Source organism: Delphinapterus leucas, chromosome 15, assembly GCF_059928025.1.
Source record: "Delphinapterus leucas isolate spDelLeu-1000000601 "Yukka" chromosome 15, BTC_Dleu_Yukka2, whole genome shotgun sequence".
NCBI lineage: Eukaryota > Metazoa > Chordata > Mammalia > Artiodactyla > Monodontidae > Delphinapterus > Delphinapterus leucas.
The window spans coordinates 58,406,751-58,418,792 of NC_143143.1; the positions used below are offsets into that span (position 1 = coordinate 58,406,751).

Consider the following 12,042-nt stretch of genomic DNA (forward strand, 5'->3'; position numbering starts at 1 on the left):
TCTGGGTCACAGCCTTCCTCTCTGCCTACTCCTCAGGCTACTTTAAGATTTTTTTTAAAAAAACACTGCAATTCATTGTTTAAAGAATTTGTCATGTTTATGTGTTTGGTGGAGGAAGAGGTTTCAGGGATTTGTATGTATGTATGCTTATGTACATACATGACATTATTTCTGTAGGTGCAAACACATTTATGGCTAAATGCATGGAACAGCACAGAAAGTGAGACACTGAGATGTTATCAGTGTTTATCTATGAATTGTGGGATCATCATCAACCAGATTTAAAACTATACTGTTGCTTATAAAAATAACCTAAATGTGTAACAATAGGCCCCATCGATTAGTGTTCAACCATAATTGGAACAATATGCAACTATTAAAAAGTTTGTTGGTAGTACTTTATCAGTAAGGCAATATTTTCATCACTTGATGCCAGGTAAAACAGCAGGAGATGCCAATACACAGTCTATATCGTCTGATGCCAGTTTTATGCGATAAATTTTTAAAGAAAACTGCATGCGCCTAGAGAAAAGACTGGAAGTACATGTATCAAAATGTGACCTGCGCATCTCTCCAGGTGTTGGGGTGAAAGGTGCTTTTTAGTTTCCTTTACTTTTCAGTTTCCTCAAAAAACGTGGGTTATTTTTACCTTAATAAAATAAAAAAGACAAAACATAGTTGTTATTCTTTATAAGCAACAAATGGCTGCCCACCCGGCGCGGAGGCCGGGCACAGCGCCCCGGCCCGCACCGTTGCCGGCGGGTCACCAGACGCCCGAGCGCTGGCCGTTCAAGCAGGCCGAAGCGCCCCCGCGCGGTCGGTCCGGGGCGGGGAGGAGGGTGGGCACGGAGGGCTGGAGGCGGTGCCGGGCGTCCCCGCGCTTCCCGCGAGATCCCGCTCTACCCGCTCCGCCCTGCTCGCCGCGCTCCCAGCTCCCCGCGCCGCGGCACTTCCTGCCTTCCGCTCCCGCGCCTCCCGCTCTCGCCCGCGCCCGCCGCCTGCGGCCCGCCGCCCGGCGCCGCGCCCGCCGGCGCCCCCGAAGGTGCCCCCGGCCCGGCCGGGTCGCCGCCCCGCCCGCCGCCCCGCGAGCCGCTTTGTCTCGGGCGGGGCGAGCAGGAGAGGCCGCCAGGTGCCCCCCGCCGCGGGCCCGGGCCCCCCGCCCCGGGGCGGCGGCGGTGGCGCCGGGCCCCGGGGCGGGGGGCGCGCCGGGGTGGGCCCCAAGCGGCGGCAGCTGACGTTCCGGGAGAAGTCGCGGATCATCCAGGAGGTGGAGGAGAACCCGGACCTGCGCAAGGGCGAGATCGCGCGGCGCTTCAACATCCCGCCGTCCACGCTGAGCACCATCCTGAAGAACAAGCGCGCCATCCTGGCGTCGGAGCGCAAGTACGGTGTAGCCTCCACCTGCCGCAAGACCAACAAGCTGTCTCCTTACGACAAGCTCGAGGGGCTGCTTATCGCCTGGTTCCAGCAGATCCGCGCCGCTGGCCTGCCGGTCAAGGGCATCATCCTCAAGGAGAAGGCTCTGCGTATAGCTGAGGAGCTGGGCATGGACGATTTCACTGCCTCCAACGGCTGGCTGGACCGCTTCCGCCGGCGCCACGGTGTGGTGTCCTGCAGCGGCGTGGCCCGCGCCCGGTCGCGCAGCGCTGCCCCCAGGCCCCCAGCGGCGCCCGCCAGCCCGCCCACGGTGCCCTCGGAGGGCAGCGGTGGGGGTACCACGGGCTGGCGCGCTCGGGAGGAGCAGCCGCCGTCGGTGGCCGAGGGCTACGCCTCCCAGGACGTGTTCAGTGCCACTGAGACCAGTCTGTGGTACGACTTCCTGCCGGACCAGGCCGCGGGGCTGTGTGGCAGTGATGGACGGGCACGCAAGGCCACCCAGCGCCTGAGTGTCCTGCTGTGCGCCAATGCAGATGGCAGTGAGAAGCTTCCCCCACTTGTAGCCGGCAAGTCCGCTAAGCCCCGTGCAGGCCAAGCCGGCCTGCCCTGCGACTACACCGCCAACTCTAAGGGTGGTGTCACCACCCAGGCTCTGGCCAAGTACTTGAAGGCCCTGGACACCCGCATGGCTGCAGAATCTCGGCGAGTCCTGCTGCTGGCTGGCCGCCTGGCAGCCCAGTCCCTGGATACCTCGGGCCTGAGGCATGTGCAGCTGGCCTTCTTCCCGCCAGGCACCGTGCAGCCGCTGGAGCGTGGAGTGGTCCAACAGGTGAAGGGCCACTACCGCCAGGCTATGCTGCTCAAGGCCATGGCAGCACTAGAGGGCCAGGATCGCTCAGGCCTGCAGCTAGGCCTCATGGAGGCCCTGCACTTCGTTGCTGCAGCCTGGCAGGCTGTGGAACCTTCGGACATAGCCACCTGCTTTCGTGAGGCTGGCTTTGGGGGTGGCCCTAATGCTACCATCACTACTGCCCTCAAGAGCGAGGAGGAGGAAGAGGAGGAGGAGGAGGAAGAGGAGGAGGAAGAGGAAGAGGAAGAGGAGGGTGAAGGGGAGGAGGAGGAGGAGGAAGATGGCGAGGAAGAGGAGGAAGGGGGGGAAGGAGAGGAGCTGGGGGAAGAAGAGGAGGTAGAAGAGGAGGGTGATGTTGATGACAGTGATGAAGAGGAAGAGGAGGAGGAGGAGAGCTCCTCTGAGGGCTTGGAGGCTGAGGACTGGGCCCAGGGAGTAGTGGAGGCTGGTGGCAGCTTCGGGGGTTATGGTGCCCAGGAGGAGGTCCAGTGCCCTACCCTCCACTTCCTGGAAGGTGAGGAGGACTCTGAGTCAGACAGTGAGGAAGAAGAGGAAGATGAGGAGGAGGACGAAGATGACGAAGATGATGATGAGGATGGTGATGAGGTGCCTGTACCCAGCTTTGGGGAGGCCATGGCTTACTTTGCTATGGTCAAGAGGTACCTCACCTCCTTCCCCATTGATGACCGTGTGCAAAGCCACATCCTCCACTTGGAACACGACTTGGTCCACGTGACCAGGAAGAACCATGCCAGGCAGGCAGGAGTTCGGGGTCTTGGACATCAAAGCTGAGCCACGGGGCCTAGCCATGCCCCCAACCCGGATGTGGCAGCACCAGCCCAGGGCAGAGGACTCTCTGGGCAGCTGTTGTGGATGGAGCCAGAGTGGGGAACCCCAGATCCTTTAGTGATGTTCTCCTGGTCTTGTGACAGGCCCAGTCACCTCGGTAGGGCCTGGGGCTGGTGTCAGCCTCACTGCCTGCTTATTGCCTCTTTCTCAGAATCCTCTTTCCTCCCTATTTGCCCCTGGGCTTGGGGGACCAGGTGGGGAGGGTGGGGAGCTGTCCGGTGCTACCACACCGTGCCATCAGTGGACTAGGCCACAGTAGCAGCCAGGGATGGACCCTGGAAGCTCCTGGCCAGAGAGTGCCTCTCCCCTCTGCCATCCACACCAGGTCTTTGGTGGGGGGGACCCCAAAGCCATTCTGGGAAGGGCTCCAGAGAAAAGTCCAGCCTAGGACCCCGCAAGGCTGGCAGCCCCGCATCCCTGCCCCGAGGCCGCCTTGAGAAGCACAGTCTAACCGCAGGCTCCTGGGCCTGCCTCTGCCTGCTTCCCCACTTCCCCAACCCCTTCCTCTGGCCCAGTCCATGTTACTTTGGCCCTTGCTTTTCTTTCCAGATTGGAGGTTCTCAAGAGGCCCTCCAGAGGAGTGGTAATGGGCACTTCCCTTGTGGGCAGCTGCAGGCCCCATGCCTCTCCTCCCTCTCTGGCAGGGCCCTATCCTGGGCAGGGGTCCTGGGGCTGGGCCCAGAGTCCAGCCATCCAGCTGCTCCTTTCCCAGTCTGAATTCAATAAATCTGTCCACCCCCCTTTTGTGGGAGTGGACATTTTAACAGCCAAGGGTGCATCCTTCATGGTCTGGGCTTGCGTCTGTCTTGGGGACACTTTCTTTCCCGGTTCCCTTTGGTCCTTGCTCTGGTGGGACAAATGTTGAGAGAGTGGCTACAGCCCAGGCCCTGACCAGGGTGAGGGGCAACATGTATATCTAAGTGTTGCCTAGGCTTGGGTGGGAGGGGTCTTCAATGCACCTGCCTGGGGGTGGGTTTGAGCAAGCTGGGCCTTGCACTGCTTTGGGGTTAAAACTTTTGGGTCAGTTGGCTGGAACAGGAGGGAGGGAGCCAACAGTCCCTGGAGGGCCAAATTAAACTGTGGGCACCTCGGAACTAGGCTTATCAAGGACCATTAAAGAAGATCCCTGCAGGAGAGGGGTCGGAGGGCAGAAAGAAAGGAGTGTTGGGGCAGCTCCTGTGGTCCAGGTTGGAGTTTGTAGGGGCATACAGGGCATCTCTTGTATGGTGCCTTAAGAGGGAGTCCTCTAGGCCTTTCAGTGATTGGCATTTCCAATTCTGGTGGCTATCCTTGGGAACAGTGTCAGGATGGAGGTGAAATTGCTGGGGACACATTGCACCCCCAAGAGGTTAGCCACTTCCTGTGTGGTACCCTCTGGAGCCCCCCCCCCCGCCCCTATTCAAAGGTGAGGACAGGCCCTCTGCTGATCCTACCCAACCTTTCTCTTCAGGGCCAGCTCGCCCCTCCCGGGCCCTTTGTCACTGAGGCCCTCAGGCCCCAGTGGTTCTAGTGAGGGGAGGGCCTGAGCTTGAGCAGGCCAGCAGCTCTGGGCCCCAAACCGGTTTTCCCACCTCTACTGAGGCTGGCACATCACCCCTGTGGTTCCCTGCCCCCACCTCCTCACAGTTCCTCCTCTCTCCACCCTGGAATGTGGGGGTGGGGTGGGGGGTGTTGCAGGCAGTTATCCAAGTCATCTTTTTAAACAAGAAGGTGGAATGACTTTCCCTTCCGTACCTCTGACTCTCAGGGATTCCCTCAAGACCTTGAAGGCTTCAGAACTAAGTGAAAGCAAAAAAGCAGTTGGGATTTCCGGCCCCCATCCAGTCCCCATCTGAGCCCCGGAGGATGAGACAAGGAAGCCCAGCCCACCCCCTGGCCTGCTCTGGAGTAACTATGTGGGAGCAGTAGCCTTCTCCCCAGGTGCCCCTGGCCAACCCAAGGCCCTCACCTCAAATACCAACAAGGCAAATACTTCCATTTGTCTCCTGCCAACAAGAACACCTCTTTTGCTGGAACTGAGATCATCTCATTAATGATAACACCAACTGACATTAATAGGGCTCTTGCTGTGTGCCAGGCTCTATGCTAAGTACTTTAGATGCTCACAAAGCCCCTGTGAAGTAGGTAAAACCATGAGAAACACAGAACAGAAAGGTTCAGTAATGTGCCCAAAGCCAAACCACTAGTATGTGGCAGAAGCAAGCTCTCTCCCCAGGCTGACTCTAGAAGTGCCCCTTTACTAAGGAATTCCTAACCCTAACCATATTCCTAAAGGAATTGCTTACTGACTCAGTTTCTTTTTTTAAAAAAAAGCTTTTTATTTATTTATTTATTTTTGGCTGTGTTGGGTCTTCGTTTCTGTGCGAGGGCTTTCTCTAGTTGCAGAGAGCGGGGCCACTCTTCATCGCGGTGTGCGGGCCTCTCACTGTCGCGGCCTCTCTTGTTGCGGAGTACAAGCTCCAGACGCGCAGGCTCAGTAGTTGTGGCTCACGGGCCTCGTTGCTCCGCGGCATGTGGGATCTTCCCAGATCAGGGCTCGAACCCGTGTACCCTGCGTTGGCAGGCAGATTCTCAACCACTGCGCCACCAGGGAAGCCCCTGACTCAGTTTCTAACCCATGGAAGAATAGCTCTTGGAGATGAGGGATGTGGAAGTGTCTACAGGAGCTCTTGAAGCTCCTTTACCTATAACTAACCCCTGTTCCCCCAGTCCCCAAATACAGGTCTTCTGTAAATACCCTTCCCATTCTCTCTATTACTCCTCAGGGACGGTAGGTGAGAACCATCCCCATTTCATGAAGGAGGAACTAGGGTTCAGGACTATAAATGACCTGCCCAAGACACTGGCCTTGAGCTCTGGTGCTCTCCCTGGGAGTCTGGGTTACATATAAAATGCCTCACTGGGACACTACTTGGGGGGTGGGGGGCAGTGGTGTGGGGATGGCCCTATGAGCACAGAGCTTTGAGGAGGGACCTAGCAAGGAGGCACTGTCACCCAGCCTACCACACAGTCCAGATGTGAAGCAGCTGGTGATTAACAATGGACCACCAGATAAAGCTGACAAACACTGGGATGCTGACTTCACTTGGGACTGATTGCTAAAGGACCCTGGAGGAGTTTCCTTGTCCTGAGGATACTGATGCAGGGGTTCTGGAGGCCTGGTTGGCTTTGGCAGTTCCCAGAGTGGGCCAATGTCTGGTGAGCAGTTGGCAGAGGTGATTTCTTGGGAGGTGGACAAGACAAACCGCCTTTTCAAAGCTGGGGCCTGAGAGGAGGTAGCTGGAGGGGGAAAACTACAACTCCCAGAAGCCCTTGCTCCCCCGGCGACTCGAGTATGGTTGCCATGGTTTCAGAAAACAATATGGCCGCTCCCAGCTGGGAAGTGAGTCTTTGGGTTAGAGAGGCAGAGGAGGATCTAGGCGGCGGCAGTGGCGATAGAGGAAGCTCTTGAGGGGTCGTGAGGTTGGGCCTGGACTCTGCACAGCTGGAACGGCCTGACCTTTCTGAGGGCGCCAATGGCGGGCAGCGTGGACGAGGAAGCGCTGCACCAACTGTACCTGTGGGTAGACAACATCCCTCTGTCCCGGCCCAAGCGAAATCTCTCCCGGGACTTCAGTGACGGAGGTGTGCGCTCCAGCGTGTGTGTGTGTGTGTGTGTGTGTGTGTGACAGGCGTGTGAGCTCCAGCGTTTGTGTGTGTGTGTGTGTCCGCGTGCGCGTCTGGGTGTGTTCTGTGTGTCCTTGTGTGTCTACGCGCTCTGTCCTGTATGTACGGGTGTACGGGGTGTGTGTGCATACATGTCTCTTGTGCTTGTGTGCTTGTGGCGGCGGAGGCGGGGGTGGGTTGGTGGGAGGGGTGTCTATCTCCTAGAACTTCAGTTGTAGAAGTGTGCATCTTGGGTATGTGGGCATGTGTGTGTCCATATTATGTATACATGTTCTATCCTTTATGCATGTGGTGTGTGTGTGTGTCTGAGTCTGTGACTCCCTCCTGGGACTTTAATGACTAAGATGCGTTCTGTGTATGTATTTGTACATTTCTGTGTGTGTGCATGCCTATTCCTGTATTCTATACATCTGTCTTGTGGGAGTCTGAGCATGTGTTTGGTCATATGTGTGTTGACATGTTCTGTCCTGTATGTATGAGTGCGGATGTTGTGTGCATATGTTTCTTTGTGATTGTGTAGGTGTGTGTCCAAGACTGTCTCCTGGGATTTTAATAATAGAAGTATGCACCTCTCTGTGTGTATATTGGTGCATATGTGACACTTTGTGCTTCTGTGTGTGTGTGTTGGTGACTGTCTCTTAGAACTCCAGTGATAGAAGTATGTGTCTGTGTATGTTTCTGCATCTCTGTGTCATTTTGTGTGTGTGTGTGTATTTATGTCAATTCCTAGAGTGAGGCCCCAGCCTCCTGAGGCGTTCTCTTTGAGTCTCATAGAGGACTAGAGACCTTGGTTTTTATATGCCCCGAGTTAATGGCAAAGGAGTGCAGCTCCTTTGGGGTGTGCTGGAATTTTTGTCTCTGGCTGATCACTGATCTTGCTTTCTTACCTCACCTCCATATCATCCTTACCCCTTTCCACATCTTCACCTATCCACTTGGCCCCACCACTCTGCAACCCTGATTCTCCCATCCCACCCATTCTTTCTCCCTCCCCCTTCTTCCTTACCCATCTCTACAACTTCCATGTCTGCTCCCACCCCCTCTCCCTCAGTCCTGGTCGCAGAGGTCATCAAGTTTTACTTCCCCAAGATGGTGGAGATGCACAATTATGTTCCTGCTAACTCTCTCCAGCAGAAGCTGAGCAACTGGGGTCACCTGAACAGGTAGCAGAATACCTGGGCACACTAGTGGGATCTCCAGCCCCTACACTGGGATCCCAGGAAGGGCTGCCCAGCCCCTCCACCTCCTGTGGTCTCCACAGTCCAGGCTGGTGGCTGGCTGGGAAGGGACAATGCAGACAGAATCTGTCTGGTAACAAAATCAAGTGACTCTTCTTTTGGGGAGGTGACAAGGACCCTCAAGACATATAAACACTGGGTTCTGGTTGGGTGCCCTTCCATTCCCCCAGGGCTGTGCACTGAAGGGCTGCAACTGCTGCACCCCTTTCCATCCCCCAACCCTTCACTTCATCCCCCCCAGGAGCCAGTCCACCATCCCTGTGTCTGCCCCCCAGGAAGGTGCTGAACAAATTGAGCTTCTCTGTACCAGATGACGTGATGCACAAGATTGCACAGTGTGCCCCAGGCGTGGTGGAGCTGGTGCTCATTCCACTGAGGCAGTGCCTGGAGGAGCAGCAGAGGCGCAGGAAGCAGGGCACCAGCTCCTTACAGGTGCCACCCCATTCAAGTTTCTTGCACTGCTCTGGGGGAGTTTCCCAGGCAGCAGAAAGCTCTGCCTCAGCAATAAGTGTAGGAGAAGGGTGCCTGGCTAAAGGGAGCCTGGCGGGCGGGGTGGGGGGGGAGGTGCTCTTTGGGGGTGGGCAGCCTGAGCTCACAGCAGACCCTGGGGGTTCTTTCAGGAGCTGGCTCCCCAGGATGGCACTGACTACATAGATGTGGGTAAAGTGGCCTTTACTAGATGTGGGTAAAGTGGCCTTTACTTTTCTTCCCTCCCAGGAGGAGCTTTCCTCCTGTCCTTCCTTCCTGTGGGGGAAGGGGTGCGGGTGTGGAGAGGTGGAAGACAAGAAAACAGGGCTCCATCAGGATTACTCCTACACTTGCCTTGTCTCAGGTTTGTCCCAGAAGGCCCGAGGGGAAGGTGCTCCAGACCCCCAGGGAGGGGGGCAGCTCAGGTAAGGAAACTGGGAGCTCCTGACCTCACCAAGCCTGGTAATCTCCCTATGCACATGGCTAGGAGGTGAGGGTGAGGGTTGCACCTGGAAAGGTAGGGAAGTCAGGGATGGGTGGGGGAGGGTGGGGGGGAGAGAAGGCCTGGTCGAGGGACACTGGAAGGGTGAGGGTGGGGCCCAAGATCCAAGCCTGGGCTAAGCTGCTTCTCACCCCAGGGTGGGCCAGCTGCCTGTGCCCCGGCCTCTGGGGTATAGCCAGGCGCTGCAGGGCGACCGAAGCTTCGTCCTCCAGATTGCTGAAAAGGAGCAGGAGCTGTTGGCCTCGCAGGAGACTGTGCAGGTGAGGGCGCACTGGGAAGGCGCTGGGGGATTGGGGCCTGGAAACACAAGGGCGGGGGCAGCAGGCCGCAGGGCTTGACCTCTATGGGGCTCCTCCCAGGTCCTGCAGATGAAGGTGAGACGCTTGGAGCACCTGCTCCAGCTCAAGAACGTGCGCATCGAAGACCTCTCCCGGCGGCTCCAGCAGGCGGAGCGTAAGCAGCGGTGAGCCAGCGGCTCCAATGAGCCTCCTGGGACAAGAGCGCCTCCCCTCTCTTGGGGTGTGAGTGAGCATGGGGGGCGGTGGGACAGGAACCCTCCAAGCTGAGCCCCGTGACTGAGCCCCCTCCTTCCACTCCATCCGGGTCAGGAGAATGGACTGCTTTCCAGAACCTAGAAGCCACATGCAGAGACCTGGCATGCACCTCAAAGCAGTGCCTGACACCAGAGGGGGTTCTGCCTTGGTGCTCCCTGTGCTGGGCCTTGGGGGGTGGTCCCCCAGCTCGGTCCGCACCCCTAGAACCCGGTCCCCGCCCAGCTCTGATGACAGCAGCGTCTCCATCCAGGCTAGTCCTCTGTGCCCTGGGCCAAAGGGGAAGCTGCCCCAGACCCCTGAGGGGCTTCCTTGCCCCTCCTGGGCACTCACCTGGGACCCAACTGGAGGCTGGAAAGTGCAACAGCTGAAGGGGTGAGGAGTGAGCTCAGCCAGGAGTGGGGAAGACATGGGCTGTGTTTGTTCCAATTGCCCTCCCCTCACAGGGGTTATGTTAAGAATGTCTGGGCTGCCCCCATTAAAGGTATGCTCTCCTTCCTGTGCCTGCCTTCTGTTCTCTGAGGGGGATTTCCTGTCCCCCTTGTGCTACACCCCACCCCTTAAGTGAAAGAGCCTTGTGGGCCCAGAGTGGGTCTCAACTCGTGGGTAGCTGGGCCCTGAAGTGGCCACTGCTTGGTAGGTTGATGATACCACCAGGGGTTAGGTCTTGTGCGCTAGGACAGCCTGACTTCTAACTCTGGCCTTAGACTGACCCCCAAACCTATCCTCACAGTGTCCTCCAACCCTGTCCAAACCCAACCACAAACCCAGGCTTCAGATTCTCACCAAATGTAGCCACATAGTCACCCTCAACCCTGCTTATGGACTCACCGCTAAACCTGTCCTCTGTATGACTCCCAACCCTGCCCACAGACTGACCCCAAGTTCTGTGGACCAAGGCCAAGCTTGACTCTCAACCCTGACCAAGATACCACGGCCTTTGGTGCCATCAGCCTTTGGTGCCAGGCTGGAATCGAGTCCATGTTGTTAGATCTTCTGATATTTCAAAAGAGGAACAAGAAGAAGCAGAGAAGGAGGAAGAGGAAGAATAATTTTTTAAAGCCCCATGTGGACTAAACAAAATACATCTATCTATAGCTTACTCTGGGCGCACTGTCTGCCACTTTTAGAGCTTGAGGAATAGAATAGACGTGTGAATACAACTGTGGGGGAGGCATACCGGGGCACATGGAATGGTGGGTTGGGTAATAAGAAAGCATCTGGCAAGAGTGGATGGGCTGGGATCAGAATGTAGAAATCTCCCAATGACCATGCTGGAGGACAGCATCTCAAACTTCAGAGTGTGAACTTATCACCCAAAATGATGCTAAAAAGTTTGAGGCTCTTCTGGAGACAGTCCCAGAGCACAGAGCGCTTTGGAACAGGGGAGGATTCAATAGTAACAATAGCTCATGAAGATTAATTTGCCGAGTGTGTTCACCAGAGACCCGAAGATAGGTTAGGGGCCACAGGGATCCAGCGGAGGGTAGGAGCCTTGGGGGCTCCCCAAAGGCAGTGACCCCGCTCTTTCTGAAAGGAAGCTGGCCTTAAGCCGCCCATACCATCTCCTAGTTATGTTGGAAGAAGGGACCGTTCCCCGCGGGTACGTTAGGGACCCTGTTCCAGCCAGCGAAATCGGGAGGGGGTGTTGTTCAAGGACCTGCAGGCGCAGCAGCGGCTAGAACCCTTAAAGATCCGAGGGCTACATTTCTGCTCCCAGACTCTGTGCCCACATCCCACCCCGGGGCGCTGAACTAGGCACATCCCCCTGCCATTGCGACCGCCTCCGTGGAGATCGAGAGCAGAGGCTGCGGTCCCCGGCGGCTCCTGCACAAGTTCTCCCACCCCTCACCCCGCGAGCCTTCTTTGTTCTGATTCTTATCCGGGCCGGCAGGGCACCCAGGACGCGTCTCAGTTCCTCACGGGAGCGCTTCCTCCGAGGCAGGGGGATGGGACGGAAGGGGAAGATGCCGAAACCCGGGGATCGCAGAGCGGGAAGAATGGAGGGTTCCTCCGCTCCTGGACAGGACCTAGCGATGCCCGTATCGACTGCCAATACGGGCTTGGAAGCCTCGGAAGAAAGGCGACTTTCAGGCGCCTCACCTAGCTCTGAGCCCCACCTTACGGCCGCTCAAGGGACAGAGCCCAGAGGACGCCCCTTCGAGGTTGGGCGGAGACAGGAGGTGCAAACCCCCAGGCTGAAAGTAGACACGCGTAGGGCCTATTAAAGGCGCTTCTACCTTCTCTCGCTTCTACGGTATCCTGCCGCCTGGCCACGGAGAGCGCCCTGGCTGACTTCATCGCGAGAACTTGCCGGGCCCCGGGGCGTGGGCTCGCACGGCGCAGACGCAGGGGCTCCTGCAGTTGACGCAGAGGCGCAACGCCCGTTGGCGGTTCTTTGGGGCCCGCTTATTGGCCCGAAGTGCCCTCGCCCCACCCCTTCGGTCGACCAATGGGAGGAGGTGGGGGTGTGCCCTTGAGGCGAGCGGTAGCGGCGCGGGGCTCTCTCCTCTGGTTCTGCGCTGAGACCCCGCTGCTGCT

The 12,042-nt window shown here is 57.4% G+C and overlaps 2 protein-coding genes across 4 annotated transcripts; both read left to right on the forward strand.

Moving 5' to 3' along the window:
* Positions 1-203: 203 nt before the first annotated feature.
* CENPB (centromere protein B) lies at positions 204-3,847 on the forward strand. The gene is made up of 2 exons (XM_022592900.2): positions 204-220; positions 736-3,847. Exons 1-2 carry the CDS (start codon positions 204-206, stop codon positions 3,017-3,019), a joined length of 2,301 nt encoding a protein of 766 aa, XP_022448608.2. The 3' UTR covers positions 3,020-3,847.
* Positions 3,848-6,510: 2,663 nt separating this feature from the next.
* SPEF1 (sperm flagellar and cilia associated 1) lies at positions 6,511-11,109 on the forward strand. Of its 3 annotated transcripts, XM_022592905.3 has the most exons (8): positions 6,511-6,700; positions 7,794-7,905; positions 8,256-8,412; positions 8,601-8,640; positions 8,813-8,873; positions 9,087-9,210; positions 9,310-9,413; positions 9,559-11,109. In XM_022592905.3, the coding sequence occupies exons 1-8, from the start codon at positions 6,592-6,594 to the stop codon at positions 9,878-9,880; spliced, it is 1,029 nt and encodes a 342-aa protein (XP_022448613.1). In that variant the 5' UTR covers positions 6,511-6,591; the 3' UTR covers positions 9,881-11,109. The 3 variants fall into 3 exon arrangements, with proteins under 3 accessions (XP_022448613.1, XP_022448617.1, XP_089752737.1); XM_022592909.3 differs by having other exon boundaries at positions 9,310-9,664; XM_089896611.1 differs by lacking the exon at positions 6,511-6,700 and having other exon boundaries at positions 7,808-7,905; positions 8,222-8,412.
* The last annotated feature ends 933 nt before the right edge of the window (positions 11,110-12,042 follow it).

Bases quoted from the DNA above. Each gene is read 5' to 3' on its own strand.
- SPEF1 (XM_022592905.3), top strand. From the start codon at position 6,592: ATGGCGGGCAGCGTGGACGAGGAAGCGCTGCACCAACTGTACCTGTGG. The intron at 8,413-8,600 runs GTGCCACCCCAT...GGGTTCTTTCAG, and splicing joins AGGGCACCAGCTCCTTACAG to GAGCTGGCTCCCCAGGATGG. The intron at 9,414-9,558 runs GTGAGCCAGCGG...CATCCGGGTCAG, and splicing joins CAGGCGGAGCGTAAGCAGCG to GAGAATGGACTGCTTTCCAG.